Consider the following 27033-nt stretch of genomic DNA (forward strand, 5'->3'; position numbering starts at 1 on the left):
CATTTTTGCTTGCTAAACTCATGCTTTCATATTTTTCTTTGATTGATGGGTAAATCTTTAAGCGATTAGGATTTAGCGTAATCTTTTCTATAAAAAAGGATAAATCCCCTTATTTGTTTCTCCCTCTGTTCATGGGCCAAACGCCCCGCCCGGCCTGTTGAAGAACAAAGCATGTGGGATGGGCCTGAACTCAGGTTTTGGTCTGCTTGTTAAATGGGGTGGACTCAGGTTTTGGCCTAAGTGTCCTCCTGCCCTCACCAAAGTTTGAGGAGTTTATTTGGGAGCTACCCCCATTATGTGGCTCATTCCCTATGAGCCATTATATTTACATTTTAAAAACTATAGATACATGAAGAAAATATACTATTTGTATCCAACTTCAATCATCTATTTTAATATATATTATATGATTTGTTATGTTTGATTCAATCAACCATATATAGTTAATTTGACTTATGCACTTAGGAATTTTCCGTACATATATATAACAATCTCTTAACTTATTGTTATTTTTTTATTTGTATGTTAAAGAAACATTGAGATGATATCTACAGGGAATGTTGCTACCAATGAGAATGATACTTCAAAAGATGTTACGTTTCATATTTTTACTCTTACTAACTTCTTTGTACATTTGTATTATTACGCATCATGAACCACAATTTTATATTGTATTTGTTTATATATTTACTTGGATGCAAAAAACTTGAGAAGTAATATGTTGATCTATTAAATATTGTTATATATGTTTTGGAACAAAATTAAATATTTTAAGATTTGAAATGCGCTAAATAATCACATGTACACACATGTAATATAAATTTTGAACAGAATAACACAAAGCATATAATTGTTCATACAATGTTGTATTTGATTTTTTTATTTTTATTTTTGATTATATATTATTAGTGGTGTTTGACAAAAATGTCAGTAATCCATCGTTAACAACAATTAGAGTTGCTACTAATAATTGACATATCCTCTTAAGTGACCTATAAATCATATTTCTAAAGTCGAAAATAAATCTACTTTAGAGGTGTCTTCTTGAAATATCTTTAATATTTTTATTTGCTTATTTGTATAGTTATGCGATATTGGTCTTTTGTAAAATTTTTATATGCACTTAAAATTTTTATAACATTTAAAAAGATGCTACGAATACTTATTCAACAACATTTGTAAATACCACAGTTGGTTTGATTTTTAGCAGCACCTGTGAAAAATGCTAATAATTAATTACCGACACCATGCATCCATGGAACATGACAAAATGCCATGCACATGTTGCTAAAGCTATTGGTGGCATTTTTTGAAAGTCTTTAGTGGCACTGTAGCATGCCAATAATAAAGATTTATGTTGTTGTAGTGTCGTGCTATATAAGTATTACCTAGCTACACATACTATAACATGCTATTAGATATGCATGCTTTCCACCATAGTTTTGAGCATGTAACTTCATTGTGTTAATCGGAAGTTTCATAACTTTATCTGATTTACATAACTTTTTCTTAACCAATTTATGCAATAAAAAAAAAATATGGCCAGTTAGATTATTGGGCTCAAAATGATTGCATGAATAGAAAAGAATATTTCAATGGCAATAGGATAAATAAAGCCATCATGGGATATCAATGTAATCATTTGTACAAATCTCGTATTAGCATCTCGCTAGACATGCATTCCTTGACATAGTATTAGACATGAGACTTAACTGTATAAATTAAAATTTCATAACTTGATTTAAAATAAATCTCTCTCTATCTTAGCCAATTTATCCAAAGAATATGTATAGAAGAAAGCAGAATGGGTTAGATACTTGTTCGACCAATTAAAATTCAATGCTATTACCAAATATCTTTCGTTTTGAATGAAAAGCTACTTGGCACGTGAATAGCATGTGCGAGGGTTTCATGCCTTCCTAATTTCGTAGATCTATGATAGAGTATGTGCCTAGTGCTACATTAGATAATCATATGATTGAAAATGTTTTTGACTAACTCAAGTGATAATAAACACTATTAACAAGATAAAGCTTAATGTTACATAGTCTAGCCCTATCATTGTCAAAGAAAACTCTATACCTAACCCTATTATTGAAAAGGAAAATATCTATACATTTGCTTTAATTTATTCACACCAATGTACTAATATGTCATGCATACATGGCAATATCATGCTAGTCTATAATTAAATAGAGAAAACATAGTTTCCCTTTCATCATTGTTTTTTTTAAGGCATATATTTATTCCTATACTGAAACGGGATCATCTGTAGTACACTTTTACACCACAAAGTATGATACCATCATGGATAGCCACCACAGTATCCATCTTGAAGATAGACATCTCTTCTTCATTACCGCAACACACCGTGTGTTGCACTCATGGTGCTTCATCATATTTCAGAAACGAATGAGAGCCGTCTGTCTCCAAATTGGATGATATGGCAGCTATCCAAGATGGTACCATACTCTATGGTGTAAAAGTTGTACTGCAGAGGATCACTCTATATTTTCTTCCCTCTCATCTCACCTATCTTCCTTCCTTATCGCTGATTTGGAATGAAACCAAGTGCCCTCTCCCAAACATTTTTTTCTTGTTATGAAAAGAGAATCTTTTTAATCATTTGTATCACATAGCAATCTTGTTATAACTATGCTGCAGCTCTTGACTGGTTTTCAATCTAGTAAGCAGTTTATTTCCAAATAATTATATAGTATTCAATAGCTTTTAAAAAACAATACAAGTATAAGATTTGTTCCTAAATATTTAGTTCCTTTCTTAAATTATAACATAGTGGTTCCTTGTCTTACATCTTTTATAATGGTTATATAATGCCTCTGAAATAATTATAGGGTTATTGATTTCATATGCATGTATTTTAAATACTTCCACAACAGCATTTAGTAGTAATACATGATTTTTAGTGGGTGTGTGAGGTATCTACATGCTTATATGAGGTCTTTTAATATTCATTATAAGTTTTCTTCTACTATGATATTTCATGATTTTGCTTGAGTTTTTTTTTAATCTGTATAGTTGTTTCTTATATTTGTTAAATAACTATTAGTAGTATATGTTTTTCAGTGGTTGCATAGGTTCTAGACATATACAAAGTCCATTGATTTTTGTTATGATTTTTCTTGACTCCAACTATGATTTCAATGGTCATCTTATAGTTCGTTATAATTAGATTTATATATGTTCTTAATTTAATGATGAACATCAATTTGAGCAAATAATGGTGTTAATTTTGCTGTTTTTCACCACTATTTTTATGCCAAGACCGAAACTAAAAGCTATTATGTTGGTCACCATCTTATTCTCAGGTAGTCATTTCTGGCACCTTTGGATAAATAGCAAGTATTGTAACCATAATTGTGATTAATAATTTGTTAATTCAATTTCTTGGAGCGGAAAAGTAGCATTATTAAAACGTTAGACTGAGTATTGTAAAGAAAGATAGAAAATTGAGAGTTAATACATAGTGAGTTGACATTTTGAAGATCAATTTATTGTTGCTTACAAGAAATTGTCTACATACATGCCCTTTCTTTGAAGGTCGTAACTAGGGAGGCAATTTATGACCCGACCCATCGATCCGACCCACAAACGACTTGCTTTAAGAAAGTTTAGATTTGATATAAATGGATTCAGATTATAAATGGGCCAATCAATCTAAATCTATTTATTAAATAGGTTGGGTTCAAATTTAAACTTTTGACATGTTTAACCCATTTTGATTCGTTTAATAATTGAGTCGGATTATGACCCGACCCATTTAACCTATTTAACCTATTTGAAACTTGCTTAACCTATTTCTTATATGTTTAACCCGATTCACTTAACCTGTTTAACCTATTTAAATCCATTAAACCTGTTTAAAATTCTTCTATCCCGTTTAACCTGTTTAATAAATATGATATATAGGTTAGGTTAGATTACCTATTAAATAGGCTGGATCAAATTTGAAATTTGACATGTTTAATAGATAGATCATATTTAGGTTGATGAATTTTTGACCTAATCCTTGACCCAATCCGACCCAATTGCCACCCTTAGTCATAAAAAATAAAATATTTCTTTGTAAGAGAAAAAAAAGGAATCCACACTTCTCTCTTCTTTTTTTAAAAATTAGGATGGTAGAAATTTTGGTAGCAAAACCAAAACGCATTACCAACTTCACTAATTGGCATCTCGGGTCAGCACTTTTTTTTTCCCATTTCTTTTTGTTTCTCTCATGCAATAATAATTTCATTAGGTTAGGTCCACAACTTTACACAAGTTATTGATCAAATCCGCTTTAATACTATTTGTCAAAATCCAAAACCTCACCTAAAATAGCTCGTTGGAAAGTATTATTTAGATTTTTTTATTATAAGTACCAAAACCTACCTAGTAAATAACTGTGGACTAAACACGCCCGCATGGTCCTCCATAGTTTAGGGTTGGTTTTGATTTGAAGCCTTGTTTGGTTTCTTTCGAATTTGAGAAAATGTCAGTGAAGGTAGGAGCGGCGGCAATGTGGTGGTGATCATGTCAGCGTCGAAGGGGAAGGGCGGAGGGCGGACATGGACTTTGCAAAGTGCGAGTGCTGTGGGTGGACAGACGAGTGCTGTGGGCTAACAGAGGAGTGCACGCCGGCGTACATCGTGCGGGTGCTCGAGCGGTACAGCAGGCAGTGGGTCCGTGGCCTCGGTGGCGAGGCTGTCAAGGAAGAGATCCGGCATGTCAGGTGGTGGTTCTCCATGAAGGAGGCGCTCCGCCGACACATGAGCTTCTCAAGGGAATTCCGATCGGCGTCGCAACTGACCAACCCAGTGAAGGGCCACATAGCCACCATAAGCCACCACCTTCGCCAAAGCCTCACCAAGGGCTCTCCGCTCCACCCCACCAATCCTGCGAAAAGGATGACGACGATGATGGCGACGGCGGCCGCCCCTGCTCGCTCGCCCACTACGAGAGCTGCTTTCCATCTTTGCCTTGTCCATAAGAATAAAAGTAAATTCAATGACATGGCATCATTTAAAGTAACTCCAATGTTAAAGGCGGATTTAAAAGTAATTTAATTCCTAAGATGCCATGTCAGCAAATTTAGAAGTGACAAACGAATGATTTTTCGATTTGGCATGATTTATCAAGCTTGTTGACTAAATTTCATGACTTGTCAGATTGTTGACTAATTTGCCATACTCCAAGTGTATATTTTCTTGAAAAAATTATTATTCTAAGAAGTCCATCCTGTGGATCCCTGGAGTGACTAGCCATATACGAGGCCACCCAGTCCACAATCTTGGTAGCCTCACTGGACACGTGCTTGGTCTAGAAGGCCACACCCATAGCCCGATTGTCCTAAATATCCGCGAAGGCCACGCCGCCCTAGAGCTTTTTCCCGCTGACAAAAATCTAACCTGAGTTCGATGATTGTAGTTGTCCTTGTTTGATCGTTTGAAGAATGAGACTTCTTTAGTTTTCCGTAGTCCCATGATATATGCATATATGCTGTCCATTTCAACCATAAGGTTCACAAACTGCAGAAAAATGGTTGTTTTAGAACAGTCAGCATGGCCACAGGGTTACGTTTGTTGAAGCCAAAACCATACCCGATCAATAAAATATGAGAAATGTTCCACAAATGCTTCTGACCAATCCTTAGAAAATGGTGGGGGAAGAGGGGTTTTGTCTCCCTTTCTGAGAAGGAACATGTGCAACAATAGATAACATATGTAGTTGTCCCATGCTGAAAAATCCGACAGATATTTTAATCGACGTTGGGTGGATCTAACAGTAGAAAATTTAGCCTTAAGTGTTTTGGTTAGAGGGGTAGGTGAGCTATAAAGCGTCGGCCTAATCCATTCATCTAATCTTCCTCATTTGGCATTCCTTCTTTCTCTGATATCTCCTTTTATCTCGTATATACCATCACATAACACCACTCAATCTACTATAATTGCGTGTGGTCGATCAATGGAGCCCTCCCCCACCATTCCTCCCCACCACCCATTCAAGTGGTTGAGCTGCACCCCCGCTTCTCTCCCTCTTCTCTATATCCTTCTTCCTGCAAGCCTAACCTTACTAATCCCTCTCTTTTCCTTCTCTTAGAAAGGACTTGAGAGTATCTTTCTTTCTTTTCTTCTGACGAAGTTGTTGCATCCACTCACTCGCTATTCATCTTCCTATAGGGTACAGGTCATACCCACCTCCACCAAGGACATTTTCTTCATGGGCTCTTCTCTAAACTGATGATAGAGGCCTGCGATGATGGCAATGACTGCAAGGAGCAGCACCAGCTTGTGCCTTCGCAGGACAGCGGCTGGGAGGATAGAGGGAGTTCCAAAGGTTGGTGTGGTTGTGGGTTGGGCGAGGAAGAGAGAAGTAAGGGGCTTATGTGTGAAAGGTGATGGTGATGGCAACCAGGTGAGTGTGGATACTGTTAATGGGAGGAAGGTTAATGGGGTGATTCATGGAAGTGATGCTTCTTTGCATATGGGGAGGTGTATGGGGTTGGGGAATGAGGATGGGGGTGGGATGGTCTCTGTTGATTCCTTTAAGCTTGGAAGGTTTGTGGAGGATAGGTTTGTTTACAGGCAGGCATTTGTGATCAGGTCTTATGAGATTGGGCCTGACAAGACTGCCACCATGGAGACACTTATGAATCTACTTCAGGTAGGCTTTTGCCCCCCACCACCCAATTCCGGATGTTTTAAGTACAGCATATAGTTCTGAGGAAGATTCTACTTGTGATAATTATTTTTTTCTTTTTAGTTAATGAATATTTTGCAACATAAAACATACGCCTTAGACTCTAACATACATGCATGCATTTGTGATGTTCATGGATGATTGATTCAAGTGAAAAGATTATCTGAAAGAAGCAATATGCAATTCTGTGAGCTGAAAAAAATGTTGGAATTAGATTTTCATCATTCAATTTTTTATTGATCTGAACTCAGAATTGTACTTTTATTTTGGATGATATCTGTTTCTTTTTCTGTAAAATCTATAATGGAGTGGGATTAAGGAAGTCTCCTTATAAGGAGGCTTCATAACTGCCATCAGCATTAATCAAGGCCCTTGTATTTTATATATTGAACTTGTATTTTGTATATAGATATGTCCAAATTTGATTTTTAACGTTCGTTGAAGAGATCGTGTTGGCTAAATGATCTTTTGTAAAGATATCGGGGACATTTGCAATTTAGAATTCAAGTGTAATGAAAAATTTTCCATGCAGATCACCAACATTGAACATGAATACTTCTAGTCTTCTATATATGTTTACCCCAAGGTGAAAAAGAAAGGAAGCTAAAACTAGAGAACGGTCCACGCAATAATGCCGGGCATTTTGTGCTGGTGAACCAAAGCCAACAAAAAAAAAAAGAAACCCGATATGCTGGCAAGTTGCGGACATATCAGACTGATCAGATTTGGAACGATCCAAATGAGCTTGATTCAATGATGTTAGTCTGGATCGTTCGAAGCAACCATGACTGATTTTAGAAGCCTCACTATAGCAGCTAACTGTAAATTTCTCATTCAGATATTTTTCGTTTTTAAATATTGATAATGTAGCAGTTTCTTCACTTGCCTAAATTATCCAATTTATTTACCATATAGAAAATTCTAAACATCAATCTTTCATGATTAATAACATATAGTCTCTATATCTTCCAAGTAATAAATCATTTATTATTTCTTTTTGGTTGTTTCATTAATATTTTTTAAGAATAATATAAGATATATTGAAATGCGCTGAAATGGTACACTACACAATGGTTCCAACATCCATGCGTAACAAATGCTCTGTCGAAGTGAAAAAATAAGCATTCCCATAAGCACCTAGCTTTTCTTATGCTGTGATATGAGTCTTTTGCTTGAATTTTAATCTCCCAAGGATACTGTCTTGGTTTTTATGCCTTTGGCAAGGGACTGACTAAACCTTCCATGCTGGTGATTACTACGAAGAGCAGGAGACAGCTCTGAACCATGTGATGAGCTCTGGCCTTGCTAGTGACGGCTTTGGTGCAACACATGAGATGAACCTAAGGAAACTCATATGGGTTGTCACTCGTATAAACATCCAAGTTGACAAGTACAGCCGCTGGTATGCTTGTCTTTTTCTTATTGCTTATATTTCATGCGCGCATGTCTCTTCTTCTGAAGTCTTTCCATCTTTTTCTCCCGGTCCTGCAATGCATTTAACTTCGTCCTTATAGAAAACTTTGCGATCAACATGAACGTAGAATAGTATGTTGGTCTTCTAATTTAATAACATGAAAAAACATAACTACTCACCAATCTCAGTACAAAGAAATCTACCACCTCACTGAAGCACCTGCAAGTAACCAAAACCAACCTGAAAACTATTTTCTTTTTAACTTGCGACTTGCAAGACAAAGTGAACTTGTTTGAGCCAAAGGAGATCCTAAAAGTTGTAGAATATTGAACTTTGTAATTTTGAACGGAACAGAAGGGGAAAAAAAGGTTAGATTAGATAGAATATTGGAAACCACCATTAACCCTGGTAATGATCATCTGGGTTCAGCTGTATGAATTATCATTTGCCACCAATCATATCCCTACAATTCCTATGGATAGAACTCTAACCTTCTCTGGACTACATGTTTCGAATAATTGCCAAAGTACAATGCAATTTTCTTTGATATAGCTAGCCTATGATAATATGAAGCCTATGAATTTTCTTCTCTGGACTACATGTTTGGAACAATTGCCAAAGTACAATGCACGCCAAATCCAAGTCATAACACAATCATGCTATCAAAGGATATAGCTAGCCTTTGATAATATGAAGCCAACAATCATCATCAGCCTACAAATCCATCACAAAATAAAATATAAAAAATAGTTTTTTATATGTATGCCCTCCTAAATAAATAAAATTGCATAAATACCCTCATAAAATTACTATTTACGTGTATATCCTTCTTCTTCTTTTTTTTGCATATATACCTATACCATCTAACATCATTCAAAATAAAATGGCTTAACATTAAAATAACTGAGTACCCTTTTGGGTAGATATGCACAAAAAAAGTTATAAAGGTATACATGCAATTTCTTATACTTAGAAAGGTACACATTCAAAAAATTTATTAAAAAAAGATCAAAACTCGGCTGAAACTCGCTAAGTCTTTTATAATTCAGTTGGATCGACAAGTCAAAAAAAAAATTGAGCCACATTATCAATATTCTTTTTTCAAATCATAATTTGGTCAAGTTGGAATATTAGATGATCATTTTGGTAATGTTATTCTCCAATTAATTTTGATATAATTATCATTATTGAATCTATGGCATCTATGTATTCTTCATTATTTTTAAAATATTAAAGCATATCGAATTAAATTAATTATAAATGCTTAGATTAGTAAAATATTCTTTAGTGATCTGTAAATATTAAGTTGTTGTATGTTTTTGAGGCAAGAATTTTATAAAAGTAACATGATTTATTCTATAAAAGTTGATATTAGCATGAGATCATGTGATATGATAATATTAATTATTTTTTTCCATTATTTTTTATTAAGAACAACTGAATTATCTTTACTGAATTTTGATCGTTTTTTATGAGATTTTTTTAAGTATATACCCTCCTAAATATCTGCAATTGCATAAATATCCTTGCAAAGTTGCTATTGCATGTATAACCTTATAAAGTTTTCTTTCTCTGCATCTACCTGCAAGGGTATTTCAGTCATTTTAAATTTAAATCGCTTATTTTTTAACGACATTAGATTATATAAGTATATATATAAAAAAGAAAGAAAAAGAAGGGTATACATGCAAAATAAGTATTTTATGAGGATATACATGTAAATAAAAATTTTACGAGGGTATTCATACAACTTTGTATATCTTGGAAGGTATACATTACAAAAAACCTATAATAAAAGGGTCCAATTCCATCATTCATTAGGTAATGAAACGAATATAGGTTCAAAGCATCTAAATCTAAATACAAATTCCAAAATGCATAATCTTCAAAATTCAAAATTCAGAAAGTCACTAATTACAAATTCATAGTCAATTAAAGAACTAAAATTCTGCCACAAAATTTCCAAGCTTGCTAGAACTATCTCCAAGTCAGGACCATCCTTTGTCCCTAGCAACCCTATTTATCTAAAAAGAGAAAAAAATAAAGAGATTTTAGCTATACAGTTAGGTAGGTAAAATTTATATTACTTTACCGGATCAAATATAAGTTTTTCTATGACAATGTATCATTTTAAAAAATAACAGATATTATAAAAACAAAGCATTTTATAGTACAGTATGATAAAATAAGTCATCAAACTAATCATGCATGTATTAATCATCAATATTTCATAAACATAGTTACAAGTATATTGTACATATAAAATCATAAACTATTTTTTATCATTCAACTATATCATAGTTCAAAGCATTGCTCGCAGATATTCGTGCAAAAGTCACTTCATACCTGTGACAAGGTCCATGTTCGTAATCGATAAAATATCATATTTTGTGTGCCAACTTTATACCTATTGGCAGGGCCTATGTTCATATGGAACCAGCTCTAAATGTCAATCTTTTCTAGTTTTAGGAATCATATATAGCTATTTGAAAGCTTTTAATATATATATATTAAAACATACACATAACTAGATGAAAAATATACTAAATGGCATGATCAGATTCATATTTCATTAACAAGATATTTTCATTAAAATCATTCATAGAACTACTTTCATAACATAGCATAATTTTATAATACATATGCTGATCTTTTATTTCAGAAAAAATATGGCATCATCAATAACAAACCAGACTTATGATAGTTTAAAAATTAATAAGGAGTGTAAGGCCTATTTACCTCTTATGCCTTAAACCTTCAAACTTCACTAGGTGAATCTCTAAAACTTATTTAAAATATTAAAAGAAAAATTAATTTCTATTCAATAACTTGAATAAAATTAAAATAAAAAGAAATAAGGGACAGTTGCCTGAATGATGGCGTTCGGCAGCTCCGAATAGGTCAGGTCTAAATGATTTGATCAATGAATCATGAAGCATGGATTTGATAAAGACTAAGATTATTCAATAGAGTTCATCAATAGTGAATTTTAGAGACGCTCAATAGAATGAGGGTGATCAGCCCAGTAAGCTACCCAAGCACCAGGGCGATTCAGGGTCACTTTGCAGAGGTCAACTTGGGTCTATAGGATAGGGAGATGGGGCTCTACGGTAGGATCCATGGATCCTCTTAGCGAGAGAAAGAGAAAAAAGAGAGAGAATAGAGAAACAAGAAAGAGAGAAAGAGAGAGTCTTTGTCTCTCCAATAAGAGGAAGGAGAGGCCGAGATTGTTGGAAATCATACCAGGAGGCATGGTCGACTGTTGAAGGTGATGGACAACTGGCTGTGGTGACCGACAGGCAAGAAATCAAAAGAAGAGAGCTGAAAAAACAAAAAAAGAGGGTTTTTTTTTTTATCTTTCTTTTCTTTTCTTGGAAAAATGGGGAAGAAGGGGGTGGATCATGATTGTAATCATGATGGCAGCAAGCGATGGTGGTGGGTAGTGGAGAGCAATAGATGGTGGCGGCGGATTGTAGAGAGCAGTCGGTGGCAGCGACTGGCTGACAAAAATCAGCCAAAAATAAGGCCGAATAGGAAGCCCCTTTGCTCAGTTCTTCTTGAGTCCCAGCCCGCTCGCCGGTGGCTGGGTCTCTGTCTCCTGTCAGGGGCTGATGCAAGGGAGAGGCTGAGGCCTGCGATGATGAACACCGGCAGTAGAGAAGGCCTGGAAAAGAAAAATACAAGGATGGTAATCTGTGAAACAGGCAAGGGGTTGCGGTCAAAATCCGGCGACTTCATGATAGGATTTGGTCGATGATGGTTCGAACGAGAAGGAGAATGGTCGGCAAAGAAGAATAGAGAGGGATTGGGAGCTCTCACCTCATCTCCGATGAGGATTTTTCATTGCCAAAGTGAACTAGACGTTGTCTATCAAGAGAACAAAGGAGAGAAAAGGGGAGGTGGCGGTTGGTGATCATCGGTGGTACTAGATAGGGACCAGGGATACCTTTATATAAAATAGAGGCTAGGGCTTCCTAGCTTTTGGCGGCATCCAAGGAGGTGGAGAACTCCTCCTCCGTGTCAGAGAGGGGCTCTGAGCCGATTCGAAAGGAGCAGACTTCGAGCCTCACTCTTGCTTTAGGGCAAGGCCAAAGTGGTCGGGCTGACTTAACATGGTGTCGGTCTCTCCCTCTTAAAAAACTTCGTCCTCCAAATTGGCATACCTAGACTCTCAAAATTTTGCAATTTTCATCTAATAGTCCACCATACTTCCACTACACAATACTAATCTAAACCAACTCTTCTATACTCATCCTATGCCTAACCTTACGAACCATAAATCTAAGCTTAACTTTTTTCCCATGATCAAATCTAGGCTCTAATGCTATAAAATGTCAATCCCTAAGTCCAAGACATAACACAACCATGCTACCGAGAGGTACAACCCACAATAATACAACACCAACAATCATCATCAGCCTACAAATCCATCATAAAATAAAATATAATAAAAGGATATAATTCCATCATTCATTAAATAATGAAATAAATACTGATTTAGAGTATCTAAATCCAAATATAAATACCAAACTCCATAATCATAAATATTTAGAAAATCACTAACTACAAATTTTAGTCAATTAAAGAACTAAAATTCTATTATAAAGTTGCCAAACTTGCTAGTGTGAACTCCAAGCCTAGACCATCCTTCATTCTTAATGATTCAATTTATCTGAAAAGAGAAAAAAAAATAAAGAGATGTGAGCTACACAGCTTAGTAAATAAAACTTACACTACCTTCGTATAAGCTTTTTAACAATAATGCGTCAATCAAAAGATAATAGATATTAGAAAAATAAAGTATTTCAGAGTATGGTATGATAAAACAAGTTATATAGCCAATCATGCATGCATAATTCATCAATATTTCATAAACATGGTTCCAAGTATATTATACAAATAAAATCATAAATCGTTCTTTACCATTTAGCCACATCATAGTTTAAAGCATTACTTATAGATATTTGTGCTAATATCACTTTATACTCATGACAGGGCCATGATCATAATCGACAAAGTATCATGTTTTGTATGCTAATTTTATACCCATTAGCAGAGCTTGTGTTTGTATAAAACTAATTTCGAATGTCGATCTTTCCTAATTCTAGGGTTCATACATAACCATAAGAGAGCTTTTAAAATATTTATATTTTTTAAAAAAACATACATATAAGTAGATAAAAAAATACTAAACGACATGATCAAATTCATATTTCATAAATAAGCTATTTTCATTAAAACCATTCATAGAATCGCTTTTCATAATAAAGCATAATTTTCATATTACATTTGCTAATCCTTTATTTTAGAAAAAATATGATATCGCCAACAACAAATCATAATATATGATAGTTTGAAAACTAATAAAAAGTGTAAGGTCTACTTGCCTCTTCTGCCTTAGACATTCAAACTTCACTAGGTGAATCTACTAAACCTATTTAAAACATTAAAAAATTTATTTATTATTCAATAACTTAATAAAATAAAAATAACAAGAAATATAAAATGGTTGGTAGAATGACAGCATACGGCAGCTCTGGATAAGTTAAGTATAAACGACTCTATCAATGAATTATGTAGCACGGACTCAATCAAGGCCAAGATAGCTCTACAAGGTTCATCAATATTGGATTTCAGAGATACTTAACAGGGCTAGGATAATCTGTCTGCCAAGCTGCCCAGGCACCAGAGCGGTTTAAGGCCTCTTTTCGGGGTCAACTCGGGTCCATAAGACAAGAAGACGAGACTCTGTACTAGGATTCATGGATCTTCTTGGAGAGAAAAGAGGGGAAGAGAGAGAAAAAAAGAGAGAGAAGAAAGAAACAAGAAAGAGAGAGAGAGAGTCTTTATCTCTCCTAGAAGAGGAAGGGGAGACTGGGATCATAGGGGATCGTACTAGGATGTATGGTTGATGGTCGAAGGTGGTGGATACCCGGCAGCAATGACCAATTAGGAAGAAATCAAAAAAAGAGGACCAAACAACTGGGGAAGTAGGTTTTTCTTTTTTCGGAAACATAGAAAAATAAGAGGGTGGACTCTCGTGGTGGTTTGGCGAGGTGGCAACAAGCAATGCTAGTGGGCAATGGAGAGCAGATGGCGGGGGCGACTGGCCAGTGGAAATCAGCCCAAAAATAGGGCAGAACGTAGGGCCCCTTTGCTTGGTCGTTCTCAGGTCCCACCCCACTTGCCGATGGCTGGGCCTCTGGCTAGGAGTCGATGCAGGGGAAAGGCTGAGGCCCGCGGCGATGAACGCCATCGGCAAAGAAGGTCGCGAAAGGAAAACCCAAGGCTAGTAATCCGTGAAACAAGGGAGGAGGTTAAGGTCAAAATTCGGTGACTTCACGTCGGAATTTGGCCGATAATGGTTTGAAAGAGAAGTGGAATGGTCGGTGAAGAAGAATGGAGAGGGATTGGGGGCTCTCACCTCATCTCAGGTGAGAAATTTCCATGGTCACAGTGAACTAGATGCTAGATCTCAAGAGGTAAAAGGGAAAAAAAGGACAACGGTGGTACTCAAAAAGGATTGGGAGGCTAGGGCTTCCTAGCCTCCATCAGCATCCAAGGAGGAGAACTCCATATTGAAGAAGAGCTCTACCCCAATTGGAAAGAAGGAGCAGGCCTTCGGGCCTCGCTCTCACTATAGAGCCGAGCCTCACAGGTTCTATGATATGTCAACTAAGCTCCTCCTCTTTCTATATTCTAATTATCTTATTCTCCACTTTGGCCTTTTAATTTCCAATATATAAAACTCACCATTCTCAACTTTATCATCCTTTTCCTGGACGCTAGTAATCCTTATAACTACCCAAAATTTTATCATGCACAACATTGCAGGCCTTATGATTTATAAATTTTTCCTCTATCACTGAAAGCATGAGTAGAGTATGTAACACCAGCAAAGCATCTCTCCACTTCATCTAGACAAACTCTTTTGATACCTCTTCTCTCTTCCATTCACCTATATATTTAGAGACAACAAAATTGGTCAGAATAACAAGAAGATCTGAATAAATGAAGCAGATAAACATTAAGTACAAGAATAGTTGGATAAGTGAGAAAAAAAAATGTTTTCATATCATCATCCTGGATCACATACGATGTCTTACGGAAAGTTTGTTTTACAATACAAAACCAATGACGTGCAGGTGGATGTAGGACAAGGACCTCTTCCAGCTTCCACACATTGGTAATGTAGGTCTTGTTCACTGACGCTCCATGCTTTTAGTTCACTCATTTTGCTACATCTCCCTGTACAACGAAATCATTTTCAACTTACAACCTCATAATCTAACTATTATTCTTTCCTTATAATCAAACACTAAACACTAGAAATCTCAATTATTGATTTTGAAAACATATGAGTTTATGAAACCAGTCACAGCATTGAACTTTCCATCTCCATGCGAAACATACCTTTTGATTATCAGAGCAATGCAACAATGCAATCCATTCACCAGAACCAACGTTTTAAGATATAAATTCAACAAAAATAATAACCAGAAGCTCAATCATTTTGCTTATGATGTACATTTCCTAAGATATGAAAATCCTCTATGGACAAACATTATCTGTTCCACTTTCAGCTTTTCATGTTTTTATTTCTTATTTATTATTTTTTTTTGGGTCGGGGGGGTTGATGCAAAGATATGGCATAAATCTTAGATCCACAAATGTCATCGATTTGTTTTTGCATGGTAATAATAGAATTATAATATTTCAATGATGTTATCAATTCCTCATTACATATTATACAACATTATGTGGATAAAACTTCAAGAAACAAAATGCATAGTGGCTTATTTGGAGGGAGTGTGTGACGACCTAAGATCTCAACCAAAAAGGCTAGCAAAGATATTATTTAGATTTCTTGGCTCCGTGTAAGTATTCAAAATTTTTCCAATGCATAATTAATATAAAACCAAAAATATATCCACACATATCCTCATATACTCTCTCCCTTTAAGTTCTAGCATCTTCGCAAGGCTAAGAGTTAAAATCTAATCAAATCTAATCACAAACATCATGATGAGCTCATACAGAGCTTGTGCTATAGTATCCTATAGTCTACATGGGTCATGAGCCAAGTCTACTCTAATACCATTTCTAATGACCTAAGATCTCACCTAAAAAAGCCAGTTGAAAGGTATTATTTGGGTCATTTCTCATACTCCCCCCCCCCCCCCCCCCCCTCACACACACACAAAAAAAAAGAGAGGAAGAAAAAGAACAGAAGGAGAAAGAAAGAAACACAAATGGTGCATGGACTACATAAGTTTTAGTTTCACAACTAACATAGTCTAGAGCGATAACCAGCAAATTAATTAGTTCCATCCATGGATTTCAATTAAGGATTCAGATAGAGAAATATAAGAAGAAGTTAATAGCTCGAACTGCTTGAGCATGAGAGACCCTTGACACAAAGTTTGCATTGGCAGAAATTATTAACAGGACCATCACAAAAGCAATATAGCTGCAATTTTTCGAACATGCTAGCCATGCATGTTGTGTCATTGCTGGTAAAATCTCATCATTCCAACAACTCTTGCCAAGTTACCTTAGAATTGATTGAACATGTACTCAGGACTTGAGGCTACGAATGAACAAAGATTTTGAGCAGAGTTACTTTAAGATGAAAGACAGCAAAAATATATAATTTGAGGTAGTAGCAATTCCAAATTTTTGATGATAATGAATATTATGTGATTCCTAGAACGAAGGATGACAGTGTTTAGAGATGCAGACATGCTTCAGTAATAAAGGATTTGCCGAACACCTCGAAATTTAAATTCACTATTATCATGTAAATGGAGAATTCATATAATACTGATATAGGAAAAATGGCATGTGGCAGGGGAGACGTGGTTGAGATTGATACCTGGGTTGCAGCATCTGGGAAAAATGGGATGCGTAGAGACTGGATAATCCGGGATTACAACACCAACAGGATAATAGCAAGAGCTACAAGGTACTGAAACCTTACCTCATATCTTAAAGCTACTCTTAGCTCAACTGTTTCTTTTCCATTCATGCAGCAAATGGGTTATGATGAATAGGGAAACAAGAATGTTATCTAAGATACCTGAACAGGTGAGGGAAGAGGTGCAACCCTTCTATTTGGACAGAAAACTTATCCATGAAAGCAATGATGACAAAATCGACAAGCTCACCGATGAAACAGCAGAGAACATAAGATCAGGTTTAGCAGTAAGTGCTGTGATTTCTTTACATAATTAGTAGAATGAGAGTATCTTACAGGTAATTATTAACATCATTAAGCATTTCTTCTGTATAACTTAGCCAAGATGGAGCGATATGGATGTCAACCAGCATGTAAACAATGTCAAATATATTGGGTGGATCTTGGAGGTATGTTCTCATCTGAACTCGGTCAGTCGATATGTCTGCTTAATTACAAAATGCAAATGACTAAAATTTCCTCGGGAACAAGGGGCAATATTTTTCTACATTAATTACACTAATCCTCCCTCTCCTTAGGCACTCATACATAGAAGGTGGCATTTCCACCATATTTCTGAAAGGAGAATAAACATCAAACAAATTTCTTCCAGCCTTATTTTAGAGAAAAAGCAGTAAAAAGAATAGTCCATAAAAAGAATATTCAGCTACACTAGTATCCCTTGAGCCCTAGAGATGCTTCACTATTCCATACAATAAATATTCAGCTGAAGTGCAGATTGAAAACCAGCAGATCGTAGGTCGCCTCTTTCGTTGCCCAACATTTTAGTGGTGTCCCCTAGGATAGCTAGGGGACTATCCCACCCCCTTCACATCATCTCTTTTTATTTCTTCTGATTTTTTTGGATGTGCTCATACTATAACGGTATCTATTCTATCAAAAAAAAAAAAAAAACAGCAGATTGTACACTAAATGCAACCATCTACCACCTCTTGCAGAGTGTGCCCATGAATGTGTTAGAGGATTACCATCTCACAAGCATCACATTGCAGTACCGCCGGGAATGCCGGCAATCTCAGTTGGTGGAGTCCCTCACAAGCATGACAGCAAGCGACACGGAGGAAACAAGTTCATGCAAACCAGATTTGGGAAGCACGCATCTGCTTCGCTTGCAAGAGGATAAAGCTGAGGTAATAAGAGCAAGAGCAGAATGGCGGCGCAAGTAGCAAGCATGACAACGTTCTTCAACAGCAAATCTAAGTTTCTGTATGACAGCAACCTTTCATGATTCTCCTTTTTCTTGCCCCATGTTCGTTATTCTTTGCTCGTGAGAGCTTGAACTTGCACATTTTGGTAGTGCAATTCTCCGATATTGGTGTTATTCTGTTCCATCGGTGCATTGCACAGCACATCTGCTATTAATTTGAGCATCATATCATGAGCTTGGGAGTTAATCCTCCAAACTACATCAAGATCAACATAGAATACCTTCAAAACAGAAAAGAACAACTGGCAATAAATAATAAGCATATCATTGAAAAGTAAATCATATTCTTTAAATATGGGGATGGCTCAAAGCACTGTCCAAGGCACAGGCCATCTTCTTTACCGCTCGATTTACCTGTTTTCTAGTCTTTCCCACTCTTTATATCGGAATATCCTTTTTGTCACGCCCCGAACCTATCACCCAAGATTAACCACGTGACATGCTTACACGACGAACACAATTCTAATAATACCAAAAAAATCATAAATTTAGCCATAATAATTCATCTAATTAAATCCATCTTTATCAAATAGCAAAGTTTATTCAATTACAAAATTTGAAATTTTTTATTTGGTATCAGAAAATCAATTAGCTAACTAACGACTCCATTGCCTGAACTCCATGCCCAAACCAATCTAAAACTAGGCATCCTACGACTTTCGAAAAAATGCAACAAAAGATATAAGCTTTACACTCTAGTAACAATCCTCCATGCATGCACATTAGCATGAATATGAAAATATCTTTTAGCAAATATATATAACTAATCCAATCTGATAATTGAATAATGCCTTAACGAATCCAATGTATATATTTATAAAATACACATATAAGCCATACCAGCATATACATCAAGTTTTAACCATATAGCAACTTAGTTACTTACATATCACCATAATAAGAGTCTCGAGATGCAGGTCATGTATCACCATAGATCTGTTAAGTACGTCATATGTCACCCAATTAGAAATTCTAGTAATTTAGTGAGATTACTTTTCATTAACTAGCTATAACACAGGTCGGATCTTGAAATATAGATACATATATATTATAATGCATACATATATATACATATATAATATTATAGAACTCGGGATGTAAATAATTTGCAAATACATGCTTTAAGCTAAACATGTCCCCATCGAAAATAATTTCCACATGAATGCAAGATAAATCATGGGAATAATAGAGGCATTTAAATCAACAAGGTCCAGTAATTACTCCCAGCACGCCTACATATGACTTAAAACGAATATACTGAATAATAAGTTCTTCCTCAAAATTAACTAAAGGGAAGAACTTACTTTTGAGTTGTTAGCACTGCACCCTATTTTTGATATATCTTCATCCAAAAAAAAGGCAAAAGATACCAGCATAAGTCTAATTGCAATGAATATTTCAAGGGAATAGATAGCCAAAAGACAAATTCCATAGCAAGCTGGACCTCCAGAGATTGTTTCTTGGCCACAACCATGATGTGCAAAAGCAAGTAAGATCAACATTGGCTAAAGACTTGCCAAGATTATCTATGTGATATAGATTTCGCACCTCTCAAGAGGAGAAAGTATCTACTCCTTTTCGAGTCCAAAATCAATAATGAGCATTCAAATCAAAGATCTATAACATTGATCATAATCAATGTTAATAAAAGTGCCTAGAAATCAAGAATTGCATATTTTGATGGTCTTTAACTCATGTATTATGTGTTCAAATCAGAGTTCTATAACACTGATTGTAATCAATGTCATTCAAAGTACCTAGAAATCAAGAATTGTGTATTTTGATGGTCTTTAACTCGCGTATTGAGTGAACAGGAAAGTGAATGTTTAAAATGGCATGCACAAGATTATGTTTAAATATGATTTAAATATCAAAATCTAATGCTTTCAATATATTTCAACATGTGTAAATCACAATAGATAAGGTAAACTCTTAAGTTAGATGCTCTATTATCTATGTTAGCATAATAGCATTATGAAAAACATCTATTTTATATCCATATGATTTATAAATTATAGACCATCAAAATATGTGTTTTGTGACTTCTAAACATTTTTCATAGTATAAATCATGATAAATGGTATGGTTTCTCCAGTTGGATCCCTCATTATGATTTTGAAGTCAAAAAAAAGTAAATATTCTCTCCTCTCAAGAAGAGCATGTTTTGTTGATTTCTATACATACATATATACATACAAATATATAAAATAAAATATCCAACCTATATCAACTAACAATTAAATAATTTTTTGTGTATCTTTGTGTAAGGGAAATGCATTGGATGAGCTCACTTTTGTTAAACTTGTTCTCTTTTTTTTTTTGGTACAACGGCTGCTTACACTGATCCTGCATGAGTACAGCCAACAAAGTCATAAAAAAAAGTTAGCAAAGAGAAAAAGGAACAAACACATGACCCTCCCAAAGGACCCCTCTCGAGTATTGAGCAGCAAAGAAGGCGACTAGCCATGTTCGCCTCCCGGTAGACATGAGCGGCCCGAAAGGAGCCACAATCTCTCAGCAGCCTACGTATGTCACAAAGTAGCGAAAAAAGCTCGTTTGTGGATGATTCCTCATTGGAGTGAAGAAATCGCGTTATAGCGCGATTTCGTCTATAAAGTGATACCTTAAAATGACACCTTGTGTCATTACAGCGCTTGTCCGTCCCCATTTCTGTACTGGTCTCAAATCTACTTGATCACCATGGTAGAGTCCCCTTCAAGGTAGATGCTATCCGCACCCAGAACATGCCTTGCATAAGTGATGCCCTTGTTGGGAACCCGCCCATGCCGCAGAAAATTCAAAAAAAAAATTCAGATGGCAGCGGAAGAGGCATGCGCGGGATCGACGTTCATCGCATGAACGTGTTTCAAGAACCGTTCGTAGATAGATAAGGATTAAAACCTTTTAAAAACTTTAGGAAGATCAGATCTTCACCTTGTGCGGGTAGATGATCACCGCAAACTGATGATCGTGGTTTTTGGATGAAGGTTCGCTTGAAGCCGTTCAAGTGCCCGGCCTCTACGGATATCCACACGAAGCAGAGGACCAATCCAAGCTCTCTATCTCCCCGGGGTGCTAGCTCCCTTGCAGAGATTACTTTAATGGCTGATCACCTCCCTTTACTTCAACTCTTGAATGATAGAGGGAGGAGGAAGAAGATGAAGGGATCAAGGGAGAAGATCCAAAAGGCTAGATGCAGCCTTTCCTTTTCCTTGTGTTGAATCCCAAACGAAGGAGGAAGAAGAAGACTATCAAGGCCCTTTTCCTTCTTGCTTGCGGCTGATCCAAGAGGAGAGAAGGGTGGCCACGAATTGGAGAGGAGGAGGGCTTCTAATGATCCCTAGGTCAGCCGCCCACCTCCCTTTTTAAAGTCATAAAGGGCTCCTACAAGTTAGGAGCCCTTGACTTATTTCCAAGAGGGGGCGCCGGCCCTCTCTCTTCATGCCGCACCAATCAAGAGGAGAGGGGCTCATGCCCCTCTTACTTGGTTAACCTAATCCTCCTCCAAGGAGGATTAGGTGTCCTTCTCATGGTTTAGTCCTAATCTAATTAGGATTAACCAAATCATGAATCAATCGGGTTCAATCTATGCTAGTCCTAATCCAATTAAAACTTGAATGAACCATGACTCTATTGAACTCTTCAATCCTAACCCAATTAGGAGTCATGTTGATTCATTAGATTAATAATTAATTATGACTTAAGAAATCCTAATCCAATTAGGACTTGTTTAATTCTGGTCCTAATCCAATTAGGACTCTAATTTGAATTCGAAGTCCTAATCCGATTAGGACTCTAGGAATCCTATTCTAAGTAGGAATCCAATTTTAATTCAAATCTCCTAATCTAATTAGGATTGTAGGAATCCTACTCCAAGTAGGAATCCCAGTCCTACTCCAATTAGGATTCCCAGTCCTAATCCAATTAGGACTCTAGGAATCCTACTCGAAGTAGGATTCATGTTTTAAGTCTAATTAATCAATTCCCATTCCTTCTTCAACTTATTATCAATCGAATTGATTACTCGTGATTCATAATCACTTTCCAACCATCGGATCGGTCAATACTTCTATTGTGTGTGACCCCATAGGTTCTATTCTGACTGGTAGTGAGATATATTGTGATCTCTATCACAATATCATTGAAAACTCCTTTCAATGGGTCGGAACGATTCCAACTCTACTCATTAGGGTTTATCGATCATCAAGATAATCCCTATGAGTCCCACCATCCACCAGTGACACCTAGCAGCATGTAGTGGCTACCCAGCAGAATAGAATGATGAACCTCTAGGTGCAGTTATTATGTGATACAGTCCTACTATCGTGGATCCCTACAGGACGGAGGTCATGGACAACTCGTCAAACCCCATCGTCTGTCATATGTGAAGATTTATTCGACTTAAGTTCGAGGATGGAAAACTCTTTCTCCACTGTGCATACTGCCCCGACCGAGGTCTTACGAACTCAGTCTTATAAATCACATAGGATCTCTCCTTATCTATCAAGGTCGATAGATTCCTTATAGGTGCATACCCTACTCCTACAGTGAACCTACTGCAGCCAATCTACACTGCATGGACCCATATGGCTAGAGACCATGTATTTGTGCAGTCAAACTACAATAACCTCACTGTGAGTAGCCGAAGCATCGCAGGTCAAAGGACCAGTCACACTACTGCAACATCAAGCAAGTCACTGACGAGTGGATAGACATCCAAGTGACTTCTTGTGTTGGTCACGCTCAGTACCCTTGTTCTCTAACAAGCACTTGCACAATTGCTCCAGTGTCCCTTCACTGTGGACTCAATACTCGTCCATCAAAGAAAGCAATATGTGCACTAATCTCAGCGGATCAATCACCGTCCTCGTGATGATCCATCGATCAGGAGCAATTCAGGAATTAATCACCAATGACACATGCCTCAAATTCTCAACTCTTGAGAATATGCGTCATCATCTTATTAATTCCTTAGACGATTCATGGACACATAAGAACATGAATGAAAAAGATGCCTTTTATTTATTTAATAATAAATAGTCAAGTACAAAATTATGTCCTAGAATAAAATAATGCGTCAGCCAAATTGGCTTCTAGGGCATACTTCTAACAGCCCTTTCATGCAACTCTCAGCTTTGCCTCAATGACAGTCACATCGAAGGTGCGTCGTCCTCCAGCTGTGACAAGTCTGGAGTCATGTCTCTGATCACAAAACCCACACCTCTCCTACCTCCACCATCGGACACTCTATTATCGAAATTCACCTTTAAATAGCCAGAGGATGGGGGTTCCCAAGAGACAAGGGCAAATTTGCATATTGTAAAAATAGAGTGGGAGCTCCAAATGTCCCTAACCATCCCAAACGAAGTCGCCGTAGTAGCCTTAGTGATCTCAGCAGCATGAAGGAGTGCTCTATCCACCACAGTCCTCGAATGCACCCTTCTATTTTCAAATATGCGGGCATTTCTGTCAAGTCAAATCTGATAGAACAAATAGGCACAAGTGATACCCCACTCTGTAGTGCTGGGTCTCCACAAGAAAATCCTCTGCCAATGCCATAGAATGCGAGAAGCTTGAAGAGATCAGAGCCCTCCTCTGCCAATACCATAGAATGTGACGCCCAAGGTGAAAGTCAGTCACTGCAGCATAAGTCCCGTGCTTGGCCCTCATCAGAGTGCAACAAAGGCTGTTAGGTTCCAGGATATACCTAGCCATATGTCTAGCTACAAGAATCTCACGCCTTGTCATCATAGAGTGAACACCCAACTTGCCATTACTAACCAGCTAACATACCACATCCCATGCCATCAGGTGAATGCCACCTCTGCCCTCTCGCCTGCCCCAAATGAAGCTTCTGAACATCTACTCTAGGATCCTCAGGAGCTCCAATGGCATGATGGTGTTGGACAAAAATATACTAATATCGAGCTGAGTACCGACTACATTAGAGTAACTCTACCCATCATAAATAGAGCACTCGACTGCTAGCCCTCAAGCATGTGCTTGATGCTCTGCTCGATAGTGGAACAACCCCTGCTACAGAGGCAGCGACCAGTAATAGAAAACCTACTCACCCACTCTCAAGATCTCCTTGATGGAGGCTTTTAGACGTGGCTTGATCCTTGGGCTGAAACAGATGACTGACTTGGCTAGGTTGACTCGTTGCCCAAAGACTACACAGTACTCCTCTAAGATCCTCCAAATTACCTATTATTGATTGCCTCGGCGCTCGAGCCAAAAGCATGCAGTCATCGGCAAATAGAAGATACGAGATCGGAATAAAAGCCGATAGAGGCTTGCAGGCCTTGATAACCTTGTTGGGAATTGTATCCTAAACGTCAATCGTCAGCATGTTGATTAAATTTTGTAAATAATATGCTGTTACTAGGACGAGAGCATTATCGAGATTAGGTCGTTGTGTGACATATACGTTGGTTGTCCTCTTAACCAAGGAGTGTGGAGACACTGGTATGTCACACAGGTGAAGTGTAGGAGTATATTTCACTGAACGTGACCAATTCCGGAACGCTCGACTGTTAAGAGATGTTCCGAGTGGATATGGGTATAAGTTTGGCCCTCTAACCTGAGACCGCAACCTGTGACTGTTAGAAGTATGCCCTAGAAGCCAATTTGGCTGACGCATTATTTTATTCTGGGACATAAATTTGTACTTGACCTAATAATGAATTTATTAGAATGGGCATTCTTTTCATTCATGTTCTTATGTGTCCATGAATCGTCCAAGAAATTAATAAGATGATGACGCATATTCTCAAGAGTTGAGAATTTGAGGCATGTGTCATTGGTGATTAATTTCTGAATTGCTCCTGATCGATGGATCATCACGAGGACGGTGATCGATCCGCTGAGATTAGTGCACAGATCGCTTTCTTTGATGGACGAGTCTTGAGTCCACAGTGTGGCGACACTGGAGCAATTGTGCAAGTGCTTGTTAGAGAACAAGGGTACTGAGCGTGACCATAGCAAGTAGTCACTTGGATGTCTATCCACTCGTCAGTGACTTACTTGATGCTGCAGTTGTATGACTGGTCCTTTGACCTGCGATGCCTCGGCTATTCACAGTGAGGTTGCTGTAGTTTGACGAGCACATAAACATGAGCCCTAGCCAATTGGGTTCTTGTGGTGCAGATTGGCTGCAGTAGGTTCATTGTAGGAGTAGGGGTGCATCTAGATGGAATCTATCGATCTTGATAGGTTAAGAGAGATCCTATGTGATTTATGAGACTGAGTTCGTAAATCCTCGGCCGGGGTAGTATGTACAGTGGAAAAGGAGTTTTCCATTCTCGAACTTAAGTCGAATAAATCTTGACATATGACAGACGATGGGGTTTGACGAGTTATCCATGACCTCCGTCCTGTAGGGATCCATGATAGAAGGACTGTATCATATGATAACTGCACCTAGAAGTTCATCATTCCATTCTGCTGGGTTGCCACTACATGCTGCTAGGTGTCACTGGTGGATGGTGAGACTCACAGGGACTATCTTGATGATCGATGGTCCCTGGTGAGTTGAGTTGGAATTGCTCCAACCCATTGAAAGGAGTTTTCAATGATATTGTGATAGAGATCGCAATATATCTCACTACCAGACAGAATAGAACCTATGGGGTCACACACATTAGAGGTATTGACCGATCCGATGGTTGAATTGTGATTAGGAATCACAAATAATCAATTTGATTGATAATTGGTTAACCCGCTAAGAGTTAGTGAGTTGAAGAAGGAATAATTGCAATTGGATTGCAATTTAATTTAATTAATTGGATTTAATTAATTGGACTTAATTACGAGTTCTACTTGGAGTAGGATTCTTAGAGTCCTAATTGGATTCGGATTTCAAATTAAATTAAAGTCCTACTTGGAGTAGGATTTCTAAAGTCCTAATTGAATTAGGACTGAAATTTAATAAGTCCTAATTAGATTAGGATTTCTTAAGTCCTAATTAATTTTAATCTAATTAATTAAAAGACTCCTAATTGGATTAGGATTGAAGAGTTCAATTGAGTCATGGTTCAATTGAATCCTAATTAGATTAGGATTTGAAGGAAAAAAAAATGGGCGCACTCAATCCTCTTTGGAAGAGGATTAGACCCACCTTGTACATGGCCCCACACCCCACTTAATTGGATTAAGTGGGCGTGCGTGAAATAGGGAGAAGAGGGAGGGGCTACGCCCCTCCTCTTTTCTTAGAGATAAGGATGGGAGCTCCTAAATTTTAGGAGCTCCACATGCCATATATAAGAGAGAGAAAGGGGGCAGCACCCTAATTTTTCCTCCCCCTCTCTTTTCAGCCGTGAAGGACCATCTTCCCATCTTGGTGATCCAGCCGTGAACCCCCTCCCTTCAGCCTCCTTGGAGCTGCAAAAAAAAAAAAAAAAAAAAAAAAAAAAGGAGGAGAAGAAAGATAGGTGGCAGGTGACCCATCTTTTCTCTCATGGGCCCGCTTGACAATCCCCTCCTTTGGAAGGACGTGGGATTTTTCTCCTCCCTTTTGTGCCGTGAACCCATCTCTCCCATGATGGTTTCAGCCACCAGCAAGCAAAGAAAAGGAAGGAGGCATGCAGCCCTTCCTCCCTCTCTTCTTTTGGTTCCAAAAGAAAAGGAAAAGGAAAAGGAAAAGGCTGCAAAGGGGTTTTGCCTTCTTCCTTTTGATCTATCCTTCTTCCTCCTCTCTAAGGCAATCAAGAGTTGATTCAAAAGAGAGGATTT

At 37.2% G+C, this 27033-nt stretch overlaps 1 protein-coding gene across 2 annotated transcripts; it reads left to right on the forward strand.

Annotated features, from left to right (window-relative positions):
* Window positions 1–5938: 5938 nt before the first annotated feature.
* On the forward strand, window positions 5939–18487 carry LOC103697375 (palmitoyl-acyl carrier protein thioesterase, chloroplastic-like). Of its 2 annotated transcripts, none has more exons than XM_017840652.5 (6): window positions 5939–6666; window positions 7971–8104; window positions 16968–17081; window positions 17149–17320; window positions 17414–17482; window positions 18032–18487. In XM_017840652.5, exons 1-6 carry the CDS (start codon window positions 6259–6261, stop codon window positions 18257–18259), a joined length of 1125 nt encoding a protein of 374 aa, XP_017696141.1. In that variant the 5' UTR covers window positions 5939–6258; the 3' UTR covers window positions 18260–18487. The 2 variants fall into 2 exon arrangements, with proteins under 2 accessions (XP_017696141.1, XP_017696143.2); XM_017840654.5 differs by having other exon boundaries at window positions 6503–6666; window positions 17170–17320.
* Window positions 18488–27033: the final 8546 nt, after the last annotated feature.

The sequence above is a fragment of the Phoenix dactylifera genome, chromosome 12 (genome assembly GCF_051530095.1).
Source record: "Phoenix dactylifera cultivar Ajwa chromosome 12, Ajwa_hap1_PhDact_Kaust_v1.1, whole genome shotgun sequence".
Taxonomy (NCBI): Eukaryota; Viridiplantae; Streptophyta; class Magnoliopsida; order Arecales; family Arecaceae; genus Phoenix; species Phoenix dactylifera.